The sequence below is a fragment of the Periplaneta americana genome, chromosome 15 (genome assembly GCF_040183065.1).
Source record: "Periplaneta americana isolate PAMFEO1 chromosome 15, P.americana_PAMFEO1_priV1, whole genome shotgun sequence".
Lineage (NCBI taxonomy): Eukaryota > Metazoa > Arthropoda > Insecta > Blattodea > Blattidae > Periplaneta > Periplaneta americana.
In genome coordinates, this window is record NC_091131.1 from 65,488,690 (window position 1) to 65,510,897 (window position 22,208).

At 35.3% G+C, this 22,208-nt stretch overlaps 1 protein-coding gene across 4 annotated transcripts in view; it reads right to left on the reverse strand.

Moving 5' to 3' along the window:
* Positions 1-342: 342 nt before the first annotated feature.
* The window catches only part of G6P (Glucose-6-Phosphatase), a 39,508-nt gene continuing 17,642 nt past the window's right edge, over positions 343-22,208 (reverse strand). For 2 of the 4 annotated variants that reach the window (XM_069847474.1, XM_069847473.1), the window contains one exon: positions 343-20,509. In XM_069847474.1, coding sequence (XP_069703575.1) covers positions 20,274-20,509 — 236 coding nt within the window. In that variant the 3' untranslated portion in view covers positions 343-20,273. The remainder of the gene's footprint in view (positions 20,510-22,208) is intronic. The other 2 variants (XM_069847472.1, XM_069847471.1) reach the window with 2 other exon arrangements.

The window sequence follows — 22,208 nt, forward strand, 5'->3', positions numbered from 1 at the left end:
TTTAAGTGTGCTTAAATGCGACAGGCTCATGTCAGTAGATTTACTGGCATGTAAAAGAACTCCTGCGGGACAAAATTCCGGCACACCGGTGACGCTGATATAACCTCTGCAGTTGCGAGCGTCGTTAAATAAACCATAATTTTTGTTTATATCTTCTCTGCGTTTCATAACCTAAGTATGCTGAACTCATCTTAAAACCCTACAATATTGTAAGAGTTTCATCAAAGTTGTGCTGGTCTTGCTACTGCTGATGATGATGGTGATGGATAAAGTTATTTTATGAGACATGTCGGATATTCATAGAAGACAAATAATAGCCTACTGCAATTGAAACACTATCTGCACACTTTGAAGTTTGTGTATTTTATCTCGATTCTTTGGCACCAAATAAACATTTAACTTCCACATTTACATAAGTAGGAACCTAACATTGCTCTTACGTAAGGAATACAAATTCTCTGCATTAATCATAACACATCAAAAATATATTAGAAAACCAAGTCTCTATCAAACTTGTTACACTTACACTGAAATCAAAGAAAATCAACTTGAAAGTGCATGGTATAAAATGTAGGTTATGTTTACAATATTTGTGAAGTTGATCTAGAGAGTTCAAATTCTAAACTGAGAATTTTTAGTCTCAATCTACTCTATGACAGTAAAATTTAACGACAGGCCATAAGTCAGCATATCCGAATAATGAAAACATATATTCAATCATTAAAAACATTATGTAGCCATTAAGTTGTAGCCTGCTTAATGGCTACCGGTGTACTATAATAATATTCAAAGTAAAGCGATAAGTTATTACTCACCACCTTGTAGTTTTCATTGAACGATACGTCATAAATGCAGTTGGACATAATATCATATCTACAAGAGCTATTGCTCGACGTGTTCACCACTGGTTTCAAACCTACCTAGGCCGCTAACTGGCTATCTCAGATAACGTCTTTGCTAACTAGATCGCTAACTCGCCGTTTCAGGGACTGAAGTCCAGTGAGCTCTATGCTAGTGTAGAGCTCACTGCTGAAGCCGTGGTTTAGTCGCTTGGTTTACAATGGAGCCTAATAATAATAATAATAATAATAATAATAATAATAATAATAATAATGTAATAATGCATTAATTTTTGGAGCAAAACTTTATCCGCTGAACAATAATGGTATAGTTTGTCGTTTTGACAATACTGTACTAAGATCTCTGAGCTATGTCGCAGCTAGAGTGCCTCTATATAAACCAGGAACTCTAGGCTTGCAAGTCTGTGACCATCCAGTTCTCTGGCATGCTTTTTCACTCTCATCTTACAACCATTAGGCCTACAACTGATGAATCAATGTTATTCAAGTAATTTATATTTCAATAACAATTTTTACGTGTACTGTAATATATCAAAGACACTTCTTTATTATATATAATTTTTTTGAAGTACTGATATACAATTACATTTAATAACTTTTATTTAAAAATTATTTTCAATACAATTTCACCATCAAATAGTTTATATTACACAACATCCGACAGCATTCATTCGACTTTCGAACGTAAGTGATCGTGTCTGTAAGTCTACTAAATTATATTTTCTGTTTTAACACTCTTCCCTGTTAACAACATTAGTAGGCCTGCTGACGCAATGAGGCGTTTTGAAAATGTTTGTGCTAAGTGAAAAAGAGCTAAAGAACGAGAAGAAAGTATTAAGAAAATTTTGAAACTCTGTAGTAAACCTTATGTAGGCCTAGATATTTCTCAGAGATTTGTATTTTTGGAAAATCTGCATGTGTTGGGCAGTTCAGAAATATCGAAGTATTGAGAAAGTCTTGCACGTTTTTTATAACGGAAATCTTGTTTCTGCTGTCCTGACAGCTCAATGTCACCACTTTCCTGCATCTCTGAAAGTGAAATCTTTTCAAGAATACGCTGAAGATGATCAGGATTATAAAATTTAGTATTAATAACTTATATAGTTAGGGTACATAACAATGACATCTTCTCAGCAATCTCCAAAATGGAAACTGCTATGAGAATTTTCCTGACATTGCAAATCAAGCTTTCAGGTAAAGTTGATTTGAATAATTTCGAGGGAAAAATTGTTCCGGGGCCGGGTATCGAACCCGGGACCTTTGGTTAAACGTACGAACGCTCTACCAACTGAGCTACGCGGGAACTCTACCAGACACCGATTCAATTTTTCCCTCTGAATTCACAGACCTCAAAGTGGGCTGACAACCGTCAAGCAACAAACATCTAGTGCACACTAGCTCTGCGACTTAAATTATGGTTTTCTGTTAACGAACAGTGACGTGTATGATGCAAATCAAGCTTTCAGATATAACTCCCTGTAAAGTTGATTTGAATAATTTCCTGACATTGTTTGCGACCAGTGCATCTGGAGAACGTTTATTTTTCATGCTAAAATAAAATAAATAAAAGATAAATTAAGAAATCGCACAGAACGAGTCTTAAATAATTTATTATTGAACACGAAATTTGGCGATGATAGATTTAAAGACATAGATCAATATTTTGCCTTCTCAAAGTGCCGAGACTAGAGACTAATATTGAAGGGGAGAGTGTTAATAAAATATGACAACATTGATAACTTACTGTGAGTGAAGTTCGTCCCTGTGTTCAGCATCAAAGAGGTTGTTTCCTTTATTAGGTCTATTGCTATTATTATTAATTTTTATTTTTTACTCAGGAGCCCATACCATTCTTGATACGTTCCTGGACTTAGGTAATAGAGGTTTGTGCACCCAATTGCGGCACATGACATCGGCATTTTGTGATAACATCACACTCGGTATGTAAGTTACACTGCAGATTTAGAATCTTTGAATGTAGATTTATTCTATAGATATTATTTATGTTTAAGGAGGTTTTTGGTTTATTTATTATTTTTATATACCATAGTCTGCAACAGAAATCTGCGGTATATTGCCCGCTTTAAAAATAGCGACTTCAGACCTAGATTCTCGATGCGAAGTTAGCGATCTAGGTGGGTTTGAAATCTGCGGTGTTAAGTGTCAATAGTTTTAACATCACCTCACTTTACAATGATACCAACAATATAATCAAAATATTACAAAGTAACGACAATGACTGATAAAAACCAGTGTTGCCAATTCAGTAAACTTCCAGGTCCTAAAATGCCGACGAGTCTCTTCTGGAATTTTGTTTCAAAGAACTAAATATCAACAAGGAAAAACGGGGACACTAACTGTAAATGTTATTCATTTTATCATTCTTCATCAGCATGAATTGTGCAGGATTAGAACTTTTAGTCCTATCTTTGAAAACTCAATTTTAATTTTCTAGCCTAAAACTCACCTTTTGTCTCCCAAAGTCCCATTTTAAATTCGGCCTACTCAACTTTTCTAGAAAGCCTAGTCGAAATCTATTGAACATTTTTTTCTTTCGTCTTTATAGCAACATCTTAATAAGATTTTTTTTTTCATGCAAGATAGATTGGTTAATCCACCTCATCTATTTTGTTTAAAAAAAATTCTATTGATGAAAATAACTAGTAGGTAATAAAACCAAATCGTAACTGTATTAATTATCTCATTTTTAAACGGTTATTTAACCACCCAATATCAACCACAATCATCTAGCTTTGATGGAATTGGTGCAGCAAAATATTTTGGAGAGACGAGTCCGAGGATTCGCCATGTGATTACCTCACATTCGCTTTACAATTTGGGAAAAAGAATTCAATCAGATCGAAAATGAAGCTCATGCTTGAATCTAGTCTTGGAAGATTATCCCTGAACTACGATGGTGGGCAGACTTGCCTGGTCTCTCGTTCTATCTTACATGGCCTTTCGCCATGCGAACCACCAGTGCTGGGTAGACTGAAAAAGTCTGCTTACCTTGTATCTATTTATAGAGCAGATGTTTATCGGCTTTTCTATCAAAACTTTTGTGACACAGACCCCACAAGATGATGATGGCCATTCATTTTCACCCCCAAACAGAATATCTATAGATATAACAAATACAAATTATTTGTCTCAGAGCACGCTGTTAGCCAAGGATATTTCCTATAACACGAAAACTGAAATTTTCTATTTTGTCTTCCTCCACCCGCTATTTTAATAAGTAAATGTAGTGTCGATCCCCTATCTTTGTAAGCACATTTTGTTTCATATGTCCAACTTGAAAATGGTTTCTCTTTTAATTCTACAAATAATGACCTCATTGTTCTCTCAGTAGGAGCCATTTCACTCAAAACTAATATAAAACAACGCATACACGCGGGCGGGCGCGCACGCCCACACACAACTCCCCCCCCCCCCCCCTTTGTTTAAACTAAACTCAACAGTGCAGCATTTTCAGAGAACACCAATATCGCTCTTGATGCCTCATTTTGATTACTGTGACACTCTCTACACTGACCTTAACATGAAGTTGACAGACAGACTACAGCGTGTTCATAATGCATGTGTTCGATTTATTTGCAACGTCCGTAGATCTGATCGTATCACACCTTCACTAAATATGCTGTCCTGGGTCCGTCTCAAAGAGCGAAGAAGTATTCACTCTCTCACTTTACTCTTCAATATTCTTCAAAACTCTATTGCTCTAACTCTAGCTACTTAGCTTCTCGTTTTCAACATTTGTCCTCATATCACGAAATAGATACTCGTTCACAACACCATATCACACTCTCCATTGCTAAACACAGAACATTGTTCTACTCTTCATCTTTCATCTCTGGAACTCTCTACCACAACATGTCAGAGACTGTCGGACATTGCCTAGTTTCAAAAATAAATTAAAACTGCACTTTTTCAACTCAGATTCCTTTCAGTTATAAGCTATTTTCTCTGCGATAGTTATGTAAAAATATAGGCTATATATTTCTTTTCCTTCCTTTCCCTTTTTTGTTCCCTTTATCAGTTGACGAATTTATTATCATAGCCTTCTATTGTGAATTTTATTTAATTTTCTTTCTTTTTTTTTCTTTTTTATTATTTTATTATATTCTATTTTGTTATATTCTTCCTTACGTTTTCCATATTAACCATTTGTGCTAAATGAGTTGCTTTTGCTATATTCCAATGTATTTTACTTTCTTTTTTTTTTTCTATTATGGTATTATTTTCATGTTGTTTAGTGTTGATTTTATTATGCTATTATTATTTCTCTTTGTAATATGTTAGTATTCTGTTCTGTAACTTTTTTGTTAAATTTTAACTGCTTGAATACTTTGTGACCTGGTAGAGTATAAGAGAAGGCTCTATGGCCTTAACTCTGCCAGTATAAATAAAGAATTATTATTATTATTATTATTATTATTATTATTATTATTATTATTATTATTATATAGCGCTACGTAATTTTGAGACGAAAGGCTAGCCTCTTTCGTATGGAGATTAGCGAATCGATATCCCTTCCCTGGTCCCCCAAAAGCTTGCAAGTCAAGGTCGTAGCCATGACTTTAGAGGCTTTATACCACAGGCCTCACGGCTCGCACTGCTCTCTCCATACTGGAATGGCTGCCAACAGTGAACTTAATATATGGAAGGATCGGAATGTAACCAAGTGTTACGATACATCGTACGAATTTATTGGCCTCTGTTACTAGAAATAATAACTCAAATTTTTTGGGGTAGGCTAAGCCTCAAAAGCCTCTTAAGCGCTTCGCCACTGCCAACCACATAACTAAGAAGCTTTGCTTTCCTGACTGCTTTATAGGAATGTATTCTCTCAAAGCAAAGTATAATGAATGCATCTGATGATATCACCACTGCCGTGAGATTAGGGCTGTTCTCGAAATATAATGAATTTAGCAATTTTAACTGAATGTGAGTGGAAGAAAAAAGAATGAGAATTCTCAAAACTTGATGTGGCAACACTGGTTACAAATCAGACACATGTAACCTGTAATGTGTATATCACAAATTGTCACTCAACCATACACATGTAACGAGAGCTTTAGGAGAAAAAAAAATAGTATGAAATAATTATAATTTGCGTCTTTCTGAGTGACGCAGTGCTAACCCAGGCACTTGTGAATACAACCCAGGTCTTCAATACAGGATTTTGCTACCATAATCATGAACACTCTCTCACACTTTTCATAAACATTCATCACCAGTACATCAACACCTTACTTAATTCGTATCTGTAACAACTGGGAAATTATTAGTAAAATTCAATACATTACTATATTTACAGTGCATGACAATATAAATAAGCAAGGAAGCTAATGTCCATTCAGAAGTACCCCACTGACTCACTTCTGTGGTTCCCCACACACTATCATACTTTACAGCATCACAAAATCACAATGAAATTATTCTCAAAAATATTTAAATGCAAATCTCTCAAGTTTAAAAAATAAAATCTGATAGGTGTAATCTTTCCTCACACACGACTCATCACAGTTTACGACTAGAAGATGCAATACATACAGCAGCAGCAGCAATAGGCGCGGACTCAGGACCAATTAGGACAAATGGCTGGAAATTTATTTTCGATTTTAATGCTTTATTTGAACATTTCCTGGTCTTCCATGTATTCAGATATGGACATGATCTTACAGATTAATAGAAACTGCTTACCTGGCAATGTTCATCATAAAAAAACTTGACAATCTGGACCTTAGACCCATTTCATTTCAAGAATTTTAATTTAAAAGCTATTCTACTAAAGTTTCTTTCATCTGGGAATGCTAAATGTTGATAATCGACAGAAATTTCCGAAATTCTTTCGTACAGACAGTTTATTTTAGGTGCTGCAAATACAGGGCTCCCACACAACACCTTTCCGGTTTCGAACACATGCAACTTAAGTTTAATGAAACTCAGAAACTCATAAAATTCATATTAATAAAAAGAGAAACTCAGAAAGTTTAATACATCACATGTGGTAAGACTGCTGCATAATGACATTTATTCAATGTTGAGACGAAATGGCTGCTAAGAACAGAAAAGCTTTTTGTGTCCTTTATTTTCATTTTAAACAGTAAGTTATTAGTATCCATGCCATTTCCGAACAGGATTTGGTGCACGAACACCCAGTGGGTCTACAATCAGCAAGTGGTATTCCGATTTTAAGGCAAGAGGATGTGTCTGTAAAAGGAAATCAACAGAACACCCATCAGTAAGAGAGGAAACAGTTGAGCGTGTCTGTGAAAGTTTCTAATGTAGTCCGCGAAAATCTACCATTAGAGCCAGCAGGGAGCTGCAAATACCAAAGTCGATTGTGTCAGAGAAGAATGAACAACCGACTACCAGGCAGACTGGGTTAGTCGCAACAACAGTGAACTTCTTCGCTGGCCTCCACGTTCTCCAGACTTGACATCTCTGGACTTAAAGATAGCATCTACATGCCATCCTTACCACAGAAACTCGACTATTTAGTGATAAAATTGTTAATAATGTAATTATAATTGGAACAACGTTGCATGTTAGTTTTTGACAAAAGTGTTTGTCGGTGGAACAACATTGCTTGTGACTAGCTGGATCGAAATCAATAAGAATATGTTCTCAAACGAACACCTAGATAGTGCTGCTGTAGTTTAAGAGAGCTATAATCGTGTTGTTAGTTGTGGAGCAACGTTGCATGTGAGTAGGACGATGGCAAAGGTTCCCTCATGAGTCATGGCATTTACCTAATCACATGTCATTACTTCACTAAAATAAATCAAAAGTTCATGATCATAGAGCATAGTTTTTCGCCTTGTGATCGGGATTTTGCCCTTATCGAGCATGCTAAAAAAACGGCCAAAGCAGTTGTCCCCTCAAATTGGAAGACAGCCATTGTGGCATCAAAGATCTTGACACCCTTTCCCCAGGAAAAATAAAGAGAAACGTGTCGATCATTAGGTATGTCTGGTTCTAAGATGACCACAGACGATCCAAAGACACTCTATTTAAGAGTCACATAACCTTTTGAGACCATGGCGCTCAGATGTTTCCAGCCACTCCGAATGTGATTGATTACAGTGATCTACCACGTTTACATTCAGCCTCTCTCCACATTGCAAAAGAGAAAAAGAAAAATATTTTGGACATAACAAAGTACCTGATGGACCCTAAACATCGTAAGTTTTATGAAAATATACCAAATTGATAAAGAAATCTGATGTATATTTTCAGTTTTTTTCTTTCACTTTTTTCTTAATTTAAATTAATGATTTTGTCTTTAATTCTAACATGTATTCATATTTTTCTGAACTAAAAGTGAAATATCATTTTTTTGTTTAATAAACTTTTCGAAAAGAAGTCATGATTTTATTCTTTATAATTTCCATGGAATAATGCTGCATGCACAAATCCTTCTCATCTAGGCAGCTTTTCCGGAACTCCCATTCAATATGGCTCCTGCAAACTTGACTTTTCTAACATGCAATGTTGTTCCAGTGACCCATTCAATTATGAATCCTACAATATCTTTAATTGTGAAATATGTGCAAAATGGAATTCTATCAATATTTCTATTTAATCCGATTGGATTATTTGATCCTATTTGGTGTAGAAATAGTAAGTGTACTATTACAGTTGCTGTTAAAATAAATGGCTGGCTTGATGTGTGCCGTGTTAACAGGAAGGCCCAAATTGAACATCTTTGAGGTAAGACACTAAGAACTTTTGAGTTTTTCTTTCTATTGGTACCAATTTTATGTATCTGAGTTTCATTAAACATAAGTTACATGTGTTCAAAACTGGAAAGGTCTTTTGTGGGAGCCCTGTATATGAGGGAGACCAAACTTTTACTTTTCTTCCAACGGAACTCATTCTAAAGATTCTACCATTTGCACCCATCATTTGAACTCTCAAACTTCGGATGTAAAGACAAGCTCTGAAATGATTTCATTTGAATGTTTTTCTCTGAAAATATATGTATTTTATACACGAGGGATAGTCAGTAAGTTACAAATAAATTGAAGTAGCTACCAACATTTTTTTAATGATCCTGAAGTTATCACCACTAGATGTTAGTGTTATCAATATGTAAATAAGTGAAACAAAGAAGCCTTCACCCTCGACTGTGTTTGACCGCAAACCTAGGATCTAATGAAGAGCAGTGAAAATTAATCATTGGAATGTTTTCCATAGTGGGAAAATTAAGAACTATGTGAAGAACAAAGAAAAATAACCACATAATCCACTAACTTTTTGCTGCAAATCTTGTAGCACATTAACTATATATATATATATATATATATATATATATATATATACACCCACACCTGGGAGTAATGGTCAGCGCATCTGGCCGCGAAACCAGGTGGCCCGGGTTCGATTCCCGGTGGGGCAAGTTACCTGGTTGAGGTTTTTTCCGGGGCTTTCCCTCAACCCAATACGAGCAAATGCTGGGTAACTTTCGGTGTTGGACCCCGGACTCATTTCACCGGCATTATCACCTTCATATCATTCAGACACTAAATAACCTGGATGTTGATACAGCGACGTAAAATAACCCAATAAAAAAATATATATATTTTTACTTTGTTATTGAACGACGCTATATCAACTACTAGTTATTTAGTGTTGATGGGATTGATGATAGCAAGATGGTACTTGGTGAGATGAGGCCGAAGATTCGCCACAAATTATCTGACATTCGCCTTAAAGATAGGGAAAACCTCGGAAAAACCCAATCAGGTAGTCAGCCCAAATGGGAATCGAACCTGCGCCATTAACAATATTAAAGGAATGTTTTACCAAAGATACTGAAACCAATCACAGAACACAATAATAAAAAAATGTCTTCTATTTGGTAAAAAGTAACATGCATATTTGTAACAGAAAATAAATTTAAACAAAGCCATCACTGTGCTGTATGTACCAGCTGAGCATATAAGAAGCAGCTGCCCTAGGAGCTTAAGAAAATAATGAAATAAAATCAGAGCTGGAAATGCAATAAAGCAGGAAACCGATATTCTGGTAATGATTTGATTTGGACTATTCCAGGATCATCCACTTGTACAACTTCGACATATGGCTATGATGCGGGAGAAACTGTTGTACTGAATAAAAGCTGGTCACAACTATTTTATACACAACAAATCTCAATTTTTAATTGTTTATTCCAATGGGCAGATTTGAGTAGGTATTATACTCCTAGTGGGTATCTGATGGGAATTTTGTACTGACTTAGGTTGTGAATGGGCACTCATATAAGAACACATTTCGAAGATCAGGGGAAGGAAACTTTCTCAATGGACCAGTTACACTAGGGATTTCAATAAGAAAAGAAATAAATTTATACTTAGAAACAGCAGTGAAAGTAGTCCTTAGAAAGCTCTTTAAAAATGCCGTAAAATATAGGAACAAACAAGGTCCATGCTTAGTCATATTGAGTCAGTGCCTATTACAACTACTTTCCATTTCTGAATTCCAATTCAGTTACAGTTTGTGCAGATCTGGATATACCTACACACATGGAGCACCTCATACCAGCAGTTCATCCACAATATAGTCACGAGTACACAACTATCAGTGAGATTGTATTGTTATCCTAGATATGCCATTACATTATAGAGATTCAAAACGTAAGAGTAAATATTCTCCACTTTCAAGAAGGATGAATGCAGCCTAGTCAAATTAACACAACACATGGAAACATCTGCAGAGAAGTAACACATTCCTATTGTGCAACACATGGCAACTCAAACATGATACACAAAGTAGCGTTATTATCATGCCTCCCCTCAAGACACTGCAACAGCAAACTATGATCATTCAAGTTTCTACATTATTTTTCTGCAAAACTCCATTGGTTGAACGCTTTCTGATCAGGGTCGGATTAAGGTATAGTACAGCCCCTAGACAGTGCTAAAATTTGCCACCCCCCAACTCTCACAAACAGTTTATGAGCAGCTATTATACAATTCATGTTTAGTTGAAATTAGTCTTAAATTAAATGTTACACTGCAGAAAACAATACATTACTGGAATCAAAATACATGCTTCTTACTTGTGAATTATAAAGATTTCCTTCGCACTTTCTTCACAGAGAAAGCATTGATGATGTCATCAAGTCGATCTGACGAAGCACATCAGATCAGACTTGATGCAAAGAAACATATTCAAACTTATTCATTGTTGAAACAAAATTGATTTTGTGAAAAGCAGGCTGTAGTTTATTTTTAAACATTTGTTTTGTTGGTGGTGTAATTATTACGAGTATTTCTTACTTCGATAGGAAGTATAAAGTAAATTGAAAAATAAACTCCAAGTTTTTGCGGAATAAACCTTTCGTATCCAATTATATCATGCACATGCTGAAAAGTGAATAAATAGTATTGTTGACAATATAATTATTATATTGGAAATGTAACAGAGTTGTGGTTACTATTCATAGTGATAAATAATAAACACATATCCAATTTGATTTTCAACAATGCATTCTTGTTTATACGATCAGTTAAATTTAAGCAGTTTCATAATATAATAACGTCATTACAATATAATTATGCAGCTGCACACTTTCCTTTTACTCTCGCCACTACAGCGACAATGGGATAACAAACAATATTCGACTTCCACAAAGTGTTCAAGAACAAATTTCAGAAAAGATTGACCAACAAGTGTTATAAAAACAAAAAACACTGTCAAAAAAAAAAAAAAAAAAGTGAGGGGGGGGGGAGAGAGAGAGACTGCAGCCCACCCTAGGCAACTGCCTAGGTTGCCACTGTTTCTGACCACAGAAGGAGGTTGCCCTTTCACAGGGTAATTTCCTAAGGGAGCAGCTATGATGTTAACGCTATTTGTTTAAAATATCTGTTGCATTCTGTGATGTAATGTCGTGGTCTAACGCATCATACCTGGACTTGCACTTGTTCGAGCCCTCACTGGGTAAGGGATTTTCTCATGAAATTTCGGCCAGTGTATGGGACTGGTGTCCACCCAGCATCATGATAAATTTGAGGAGCTACGATAGGTAACAAAATACAGTTTCAAAAACCAACTGTGCTGACCACATGTTACCCTGTACTGGTTGGATGATTGTTCACCTCAGCTGAGGCATGTGGACATGAGACCAGCAATCAGCTGATCAGCCCTGATCCTTTATGGGCTGTCACACCATGGATTAGCATCTATTGTGCAATGTGAATAACTTCTCTGCAGATCCCTACACACATTACACTTACTGTTTGTGAAGGAGTCTGCAACCCTAAAAATAATATGGGATGTTGGCACTGTGAACTCTCACACTGCTGTCCACTGCTGTCATAGGTAAAAGAATGCTTCTGTTACTCTACTACTAGTAATGAAAACATTTTACTTAGCAGTGATACTACTGATGTACAATAAGGGAGAATCGCTAAGTACTAAACTAATCGTCGTTTAAGGTGAAAATGCTCATATCCCACAAAATAAATATTTTATAGGAGAATGAAAAAAACTATTTTTTGTCTTCAATAATTGCGGACTTACATGGTATTGAAATTTTTACTTTTCCGCGATTAATCTTAAAATGTGGTTTACGAAACTTTGTAGGTAGATGCAAATCACTTTGACGAATTTAACGATACAAAAAACTCTATTTAGAAAATTTTGGGACTTATGGGTATTTGTACCTTAAGCGACATGTTTTTGGAAAGTACCACAGAACTTAGAGTGATAATCATAGAAAACACACTTCTAGTATCTCTAACTCTCTCCGGCTGCCATGAATGCAGATTCCAGTCGTAGGCAATAGTTTCACCAGGCTGAGTTCCTTCATCCAAAATGAAAACATTTACTCTTATTTTTAAAATAATTATCGTGTATAACAATGCACAGAGCAATAGTAACATCAGCATACACATCACATCACTCATCACAAATTTGCTATTGTATTCACCTTGCCAAATACCTCTGTTCACAGTGGTCGCAGCTTGAAATATTTTCCTTGTTCAAGATTAAAGATAAGAGAGTTTAAATATTAGATATTTATACAACAACAACAACTACTAAATAATGTAGCAAGTCATTGAAAATGGGAAAATAAATCAATAACGAAATTTATGCATATGATGGGATTCCATGACAGAAACCCCAAGTGTAGGTTTTGTGTGCTACAGAAAGGAACTACCTGGCATGTAATTCATGAACGTTTCATTAACTCTCAAAAGAATCAGTAATTGTTTGTATCATAAATTCACGCAGAGATTACCACTGAAGAGATTTTAAGTTAACTTCTGAAGCTGTGTTAGGTTTCTGAATTGCGTAATTAATTCTGCTCTTGCAATAGAAAACTGTTGGGCACACAGGGTCAATTGGCGCTCAAGTGCTTATGGCCAATCTAATCTTGTTACATTTCTATTCTATTTATAAAGACGCGATAAGTGACGAGATGAAAAGACAGACTGAAATGACATGACACTCTCTTTCAACATGGCCTCTTATGTTATCAATAATTCAACTCGCAGAAAAACATGCTGCTTGAAAATACAAAGTTATTTTAAATTTCCATTATGTTATGTTAAAAGCTCAAATAAATAATTTATTACAATGAACGTAATAAATAATATATAAAAATACTATCATGACTAGTCCTAAAATATTCAGTTCTCACTAAACTTATACTGTACTGAGATTTTAGCTCTTCGAAAAACCTGCAGCACTTAAAAAAACAATTATGTTTGCAACTAACCACAAATCGGAGGTACAATCTATGTAATAATTATAAGCTTAAGTTAAATGAAGTGACAAAATGATCAGTGGCGGTTCTAGAAAAAATATTTCAGGTGAGCATGACCCAAACTTAAAGTAGTCTTACCCCCAAATATTTACTCTGCAATAAACAGAATAATATTCATATGTTGTTGTTGTTGTTGTTATCTAATGCCGGGCTTTGGCAACGAAGCCATTAGTGTTCTTGCTCTTCAATATTTCTCTGTGGTGGATTCATCAGATAGAACTTCATATGTTAAAATACCTTTACAAATTAATAATGTTTAATTAATTTTATTCTGTTCAAGAATTTTAATAAGTATGATGATGTGTGTAAAACAATTAATAAATGTATTATAAACAGAGACCGGAAGTTTAGGCAGGCAAAAAGTTATCATAAATAGCTAAAATAGGCAGGCAAAAAGGCATTATAAATAGCTAAATACGCATTAAAAGGCAATTACAAAAACCTTGCACTAGACCCACAACCTTGCATTTTCCACAAAGGGATTTCAGCAGCAAGAAAAGCTTTACATAAATCAAAAGCAAATTGAGATTTTCAACTCGATGTTGCAATAACTGTTGGAAGCAAAGAAATCTTCTTCCCAGTAGCCCTGGAAAGTGCATTTTTGTGTTTGGTTGTGCTGATATGTTGCGATATGAAATATTTAGCTAGCTACAACAATGTCGCAATGAAAACTGAAAGAAAAATAACCGTTAAAAATAATGTTAGACCCTCACTCATTGTTGCCTTGTCAAATAAACACAAACGATAATTAAAACGCTTACTGTTGTACATTTTTGCACGGCAGCACTCATTGTTGCAAAGAGAATATGAACTGACTGAAAGACAATAATATACATTCGGTGAAGTCATTTTCATTGTAGCGGTTATAGAAATAAATTAAAATATACCTGTAGGCAATTTTTAATAATAAATTAATAAATAATAGATAAATAATCAAATAAAGGCAAAAAAAAAAAGCATTTATTTTGTAAATTAGGCATTTATATTTAAAAAGGCAGAAAAGGGCAACATAAAACTGTGACGTTTCAATCACAAAGGTATAATTCGTACAGATTTACTTTAAAAATGAAGATAGATTTAACACATTTAAAAAGGCATTCTGCCAAAGTTCCAGTCTCTGATTATAAATATCATGCTAGATGTGAAAAAATAATTACTGGATAATTAACAAAAACTGCAAACTGACTGATCAACAAATGATGTTCAATCACTCATCTGACTCCCTACGATTACTAGAAATGTAAAAATATAGAGCTTCCAATATCAAGCACTCCAACAGGCATCAGCTGTATTCTAGCCTGTCGCTCGCCCTTCGTCTGCCATAACAGAGCCCACGTCACAGTGAAATGCGCAAACTGAGACTATTCTTATGATTAAACTACAGCAGTGGTTCCCGAAGCTGAGGTGGGTAGCTATATGATTTACAAAATAGAGCAAAAAACGCCTTACTGACATAAATTTAAAGTGTATTTAGAACATAAACAAATTGAACATAAAAACAAACAAAAAAAACGTTTCAGTAGTTACGAAATAAAAAAATAATCACACCTAACACGATAAAATATGTGCCTGTTTCTGAGAAAATAGTTTTTCAAATCCGGACATTGTATTCAATACACACACAATGATATCATTTACCAGTTCAAGAATATTTCTCCCTTTTGTTCTGATGGCAATCATAGACAAGAAACATATTTTGCATAAATACGAAGTTACAAATACTGCCAACAATTTAAGATCTTCTGTTGCAAGCTCCAGGTATTCTTGCATTCTTTTGATCCAAAACTGTCGACGCTCTGAGAAAAAAGTAGTCTACAGTTTCAAAATTCCATCATTACATATTTCAACGAGTTTTTCCTTAATATTGTATGGAATTTGAGCCAGTTGAGCGCAAATGTCGGATTCAGTATTTATCTGTAACTGCCATCAATGTTTTGAGTTTCTTCCGGAAAATACTCAATAAACTGTTGTTTAAAATGTTCAAACGTAATTGCATGTATGCAAAAACAAACTCATTTTTTGTTGTATCATTATGATATGTAGCTACATTTTCCACTGAAATGAATAAACTTTCTTTCTATCAAATTATGTCAACCAAAAATAAAGTTTCCTTAAAAATTCGTCGATTTTATTTCTAGCTATTATTCTGTTAATATCTTGGCCTTGCAAACTACTATTCAAAGTATTTACATGTTTGAAAAATATGATTGGAGCGTAAGTCATGGCAACTAATTTTATTTTTGGTGAGAATTCGAGAGTGGGTGGAAAATGTGAAATATACAGATGAAAGGACAAGGAATGGACGAAATGAATAGACATTTAACAACACGTTAACATTTTGCTCCTCATGTTTATTACAGGATTCCTGTGACGGAATCATTACTGCACACATACCCGTTCTAAAGGCCCTCAAAGTAAGTCTCCTATAACATTCACAACACACTGCCAACGATGTGGAAGGCACCGAATACTATCTGCTTCATCATTTTTCTCATCATGTGTGACTCTGGTCATCTGTTGTTGCACAGTAATGGCAATGTCCACTTGTGTCCCAAACCATCTACCATGTAATGGTTCCTTTACCTTCCATATGAGGTCAAAATCACATGGAGAAAGGTCCGGAGAGTATGGTGGGAGCTCCAATTCTTCCCAGCCCCAGCGCCGCAGTAGCTGCCCCACACACTTTGCTTTATGTGTCACATCAATCTGCACATTCACTGGACGTCCTGCCCGTTGCTGATTGCTGGTTACTTCGCATCCTCGCTGAAACGCTGCTACCCAACTCGCGACTGTCCAGTATGGAAAGGCATTATTCCCGACAGCTTCTACCAACTCTCTGTAGCATTCTCTGGCATTCCTCCCACGGAGAACGGCTATTTTGATATACGAGTGTTGTTCAACGCGGGTTGCATACATCCTGCACGGCAATACACTGACAACTGATTTAACATTACTCTCTGTTCTATTACAGACAAGTACAGAGCCATCTTGTGTTGTGAACACACACTATGACTGCACGGCTTCAGTGCGACATATGACATTTTGTGATACTAACACAAGAAAAAATTGTTGCCATGACTTATGACTCAACCATCGTACATCAGCAAAGAAGGGCAGTCTAAGAAGCCAAAGAGAATTGCAGGTATCAGTACATTCGAATTTGGGTGGTATTCACTGGTTTCGAGTAAAATTATCGTTGTTTTCGATTTTACAGAAATTTGTATTTTTCGAACTGGGGGGAGGGGGGGGAGGTCTCAAACCAAAGTCTCGTCCAAGAGTGGGTCGTGCCTACGAAAAATTTGAAAACTACTGAACTACAGAATTAAGAGTGTAATTAAATATCATCATAGTGTTTAATCTTATCTTAAATTACAACAAATATTCGAAATGATGTACAGTAGTAGCAAAAAAAAAAAAAAAACCGGACCAATCCTTGTAGCTGATTTCAGAGCCTTGTTCAGTCCAGAGCACGATAGACTGGTAACCAAGACTTTCATGGTTTGAATTCTGCCTGGGAAGGAAATTTTTTTTTGTTCCTTATTCAAATTTATTCCCAATACTTTTCGACTGCAGTGATATTTTACTACTTAATTAACTTATTATTCCCAGAATATGAATTTTACCAGCAATCGAAGCTCTGGAGTGAACAAAGCTCTGAAATCAGCTATAAGGGTCGGTCTGTTTTTTTTGCCACTATTGTACATCTGCTCAAGGACAAGCTTCACATCACTTCCGCACATTGCTGAATACTAGATCCAGTTCTTCTTGTATGATGTTATGAAGAACATTGCGAAAATCAAATAATGAACGCTCATGTAACTAATGAAGTGTTTCCAAATTCCAATAACAATTGTTTTGGAAATTTATGTATCTCGATCATGTTTATTTTTATTTTATTAAGTTATTTTACGACGCTTTATCAACAGCTTTGGTTATTTAGCGTCTGAATGAGATTAAGGTGATAATGCCAGTGAAATGAGTCCGAGATCCAACACCGAAAGTTACCCAGCATTTGCTCATATTGGGTTGAGGGAAAACCCCGGAAAAAACCTCAACCAGGTAACTTACCCCGACCAGGAATCGAACCCGGGCCACCTGGTTTCGCGGCTAGACGTGCTAACCGTTACTCCACAGGTGTGGACTCGATTATGTTAATAACATTCCTGAGAAGATAACGAAAATCAAGATGACAAAAACCCACTATGTAAATTTGTTTGTAATATAATAGGCCTATTCAATAGTACCTATGTAACTTTTATGTATCAAATATGAATGAGGTCTCGCCCACCTCATTATATTTTGCTCGACTAGTATGACTAGTCAGTTTGTTTTTATACCATTAAGTACGAGAAAAATTCGTACCGGCACCGGGAATCGAACCCAGGACCTCTCAGCTGTGCGCACTGAGTGCTCTCTAACCAACTGAGCTATGCCGGAACCCGATTCACGACGCCGGCCGAACTCCTCTCGTAGTATCGTGTTACGGCCTTACTGCCTGCACTTGAGACGATACATGTCATATATGTACAGGAGCGCATATTACACGACTTTATGGCCATATTCAACAACAGTTTCTTTAAACTGTTAACATCATATATGTATCAAATATGAATGAGGTCTCGCCCACCTCATTATATTTTGCTCGACTAGTATGACTAGTCAGTTTGTTTTTATACCATTAAGTATGTGAATCAGGTCCCGGCATAGCTCAGTTGGTTAGAGAGCACTCAGCGCGCACAGCTGAGAGGTCCTGGGTTCGATTCCCGGTGCCGGTACGAATTTTTCTCGTACTTAATGGTATGTAACTTTTGCATAATAAGATATCATATGTGTGCAACAAGAACTGTCTCTTATAAATAAACAATACTTTTCATTATAAAAATCTATCTCATTCTGTAGTTTCTAACGTGCTGAATTGAGTCTCTGAAACACTGTTTTGGTAACAGAGCCGGCAATCCCCATATTTTCGAAAAAAGTCGGAAATCTCCATATTTTAGTGGCTTTTATGAGACACTGTTCAACATTGAAGTAAAATCATCAGTGTTTAGTGTTTCACAATTTTCTGTTCAATGGCAAATCTTTCACTACAAACCCAGTATTCCCCAATCTTCCCTATTCTCTGCCTTCCTCTTAGTCTCCACATACGATCTATATATCTTAATGTTGTCTTATCATCTGATATCGTCTTCTGTCTCGAACTTTTCTCATGGTCGAAAATTTACAATTTGTAAGTAATTAGAAAGACAGTGCAATTTTTTGTTAATATATATCTAAAAACTTGAAAAGTGGAAGATTATCACATTTGATTCTAGTACATACGCAAATATTTATTAAATTGTTATGTCGTCCATAAATATAGTACTACTCAAACTATTTCTTGTCTTTAGTAGTTACCTCATCCAGTTCTCCATATGTTAACTTCCTGCCAGTAATGATACGTTGCATATAATTTAATTCTATATTAACAATGTGTGAAGATATCAAGTTAATATTTTTAATGAACGCATGTATGTTGCCTTTAAGATTTTCAGATTTCTAAAATATCAGTTGGTCTCTTATTGCGTTAACATATTCACTTACACCTACATCATTGGTGCAGCATTTTTCTTAAAATTCTTTATGTGTCATAATTTTTAAAAGTAGAGACTATAATAATTTCAAACCAAACAATTGACGACACTAGTTTGCATCGTCAATCTGATCAGGAGAATTATAATTCGAGTGTGGGGTTTCCGTTTTTGTTCGATATTTTCATGGAAATCTTGTATTTTAACAAAAGGAAAAATGTGCTAAAACCGCCACTGAAAATAAACTTTGAATTAATACTGAAAGATAATTTGGTACATTCGCAAAGTAGTTAATGATGCTCGATAGTAAAGCATACCACTTTATACATGTGTTACTCTTTGGGTTTTTTCCACAGAAATTAGAATAATAATTTAGTTATTCATTACTACATTGAATCTCCTTTATGGTTCCTAAAATAAAGACAAATTTATTTGCTAAATTTGTAAGTAAGCAGAAGAGATTGCAAGACATATTATTATATATTGTTAAGACCTTCGAGAGCAAAAGATGATAACACTTTGTGACGCATTCTTCCTGAGAAGTGGAAGACCTTCGAACTTGTTTAAGAATCAGAAGTGGAATAACAATATTAGGTATTTAGTGCTATATAAAAAAGAGACTGACATAAATTAGTATTTAAGATCTCACACGTCTACCAATAATCTACATAGAAATCTAATTCTATATCTACAGTCCCTGAATAAGTTGACAGAGAAAAAAAAAAAAAAGCAGTGAACTGAAATACACAAAGAATTTACTTGATGTTTTAGTCTATTCTAATAACTGTGTTTAGGGGATAAAACTCTTATAGAAGAGAAGTGAAGCTGTAGCATCAAATTACTGCATCTGACATTCTTAACACCTCCAACATAATATTATCATCCTCCCATGTAATGAAAGCCAGTTAGCTAGGCTTTAGAAACCAGCATTCGCATCTTCCCTCCAATTAATTTCATATAACAATATACTACGCAGAATTTAAACAGACAAGAGAGATTCTTCACTTCCTAGAAGTGCCACTCTTCCTACATTGCTGAATCAACTGCAATGGTATGCCTCACCACTTAGTGCTGCTTGTGTTTAGCAAGCCGGGCAATCCGAGGGATGCCCAGGAACAGCAGGAATGGCTTCACAGCATGAAGCATGAACTGGCAGCCGTAGAACAGACGCACATCACTGGTAGGCACGGCGTCAGCCGCCATCTGGAACGCCAGCATGAGTGACAGGGTGCACACCATGCCGATCACCACATTGTGCCGGGGCTGGCTGCGAACCCTGGACACACACATCACGTGACGCACTGCGGCCAGAAACATTTCATACAAGTAAATAAGGTTCAACAAGAGCTTAATTCTCAGGAGTACTTCCATTATATAATGCTCTATAACATTTCAAACAAGAGTAACAATAGAAATTCTGTTTCCTATCGAAAGCAATCATAAATACAATATTAGGTAGATTCTTAAATCCTTAAAAAGACCATGAATAGGCGTAATACAAAGCAAAAGAAAACTATGGAGACGAATTGAAAAATGAAATATGTGAAAATACCGATTTATGACCAGTTGTCTGATTTCTAATGCAGTCACTTCAAAACTACTTTATTAGATACAGGTAGGGTTGCCAACTGTTTTTGAAGAAAATACGGGAGACTAAGTGGTCTATAATATTTCACATAGAAGATTGACAAATTATTCAACTCAGTTTATTACTTATTTACAGGGAAAGGATTTATATGTAAATACATATTTACTTATAAAGCTAATATAATTTATATTTTGCATTATCTTTATGTTTCACAATGTGTAGGGTTGAAAAATCCTACTTTTATTTTCCATATTTTTCCATATTTTAGAGTTTAGTACATATTTTCGTTAATTTCCATATATTTTCCATATTTCATATAAAACAGTCCATATTATATTAGGTTTAACAATAAAACAAAACAAAATTCCATTAACTTTTAAAAATACATTTCAACAATAGAGATTTAAACACATGTTCAGTAATCCCTTTAACATCAGAGTTATTTGAAAATTAGCAGTCCTATCAACAATGGGAAAGTAAGTTACAAAACTGTATTAATTTAATTTAAAATTTTTAACAGACTTCAGTTGTGCAGCTCAACAGTTAAATGCCAGTCAGAGTACACATAGGTTCAGTTTTGTAAATCATACTATAAAGACGGTAAATATGCCAAAAGTACGTCATTCAGTCAATTTAAAATCAAAACTAACAAGTTACATTTCAGAATTTAAAGAAGATGGTTTATCAACTGACAATAAAATATTATTTTGTAATTTGTGTCAGTGTGCAGTATCATCTACACAAAAGTTCCTGGTGCAACAACACATTACAACTAGTAAACATCAGGCCAACAAACAACTAAATTCCAAGCAGAGACAATTGTTTTTAACACAACCAACAACATCGAATGTAAGATCTGAGTTTAACATCGACCTGTGCCGTTCTCTCATCTCTGCTGATATTCCTCTCTACAAACTAAAGAATAAGGTCTTCAGGGAATTCCTTGAAAAATATACTCAACATACAATCCCGGATGAGTCAACACTTAGGAAGACGTATGCTCCATCCATCTACGATGAGACAATACAGAAGATAAGAGATGAAATTAAAGATAGTTCAATTTGGGTTTCCATTGATGAGACTCCCGACAAAGAAGGTAGACTTGTTGGTAATGTAGTTATCGGTTTGTTAAGTGAACAATATTCTGAACGAATTCTTTTACATTGTGATGTTCTAGAAAAGTGCAATAACAAAACTATAGTTAAACTGTTCAACGAAGCTATGGGTATCCTGTGGCCAAAGGGTATTATGTACGATAATGTGTTATTCTTTATTAGCGATGCTGCCCCTTATATGGTCAAAGCTGGACAAGCATTATCTGTTGTATATCCTAAATTGACTCATTTTACTTGTGTGGCGCATGCATTTCATCGTGTGGCAGAAGTGGTCAGAGACAATTTCCCTAAAGTAGA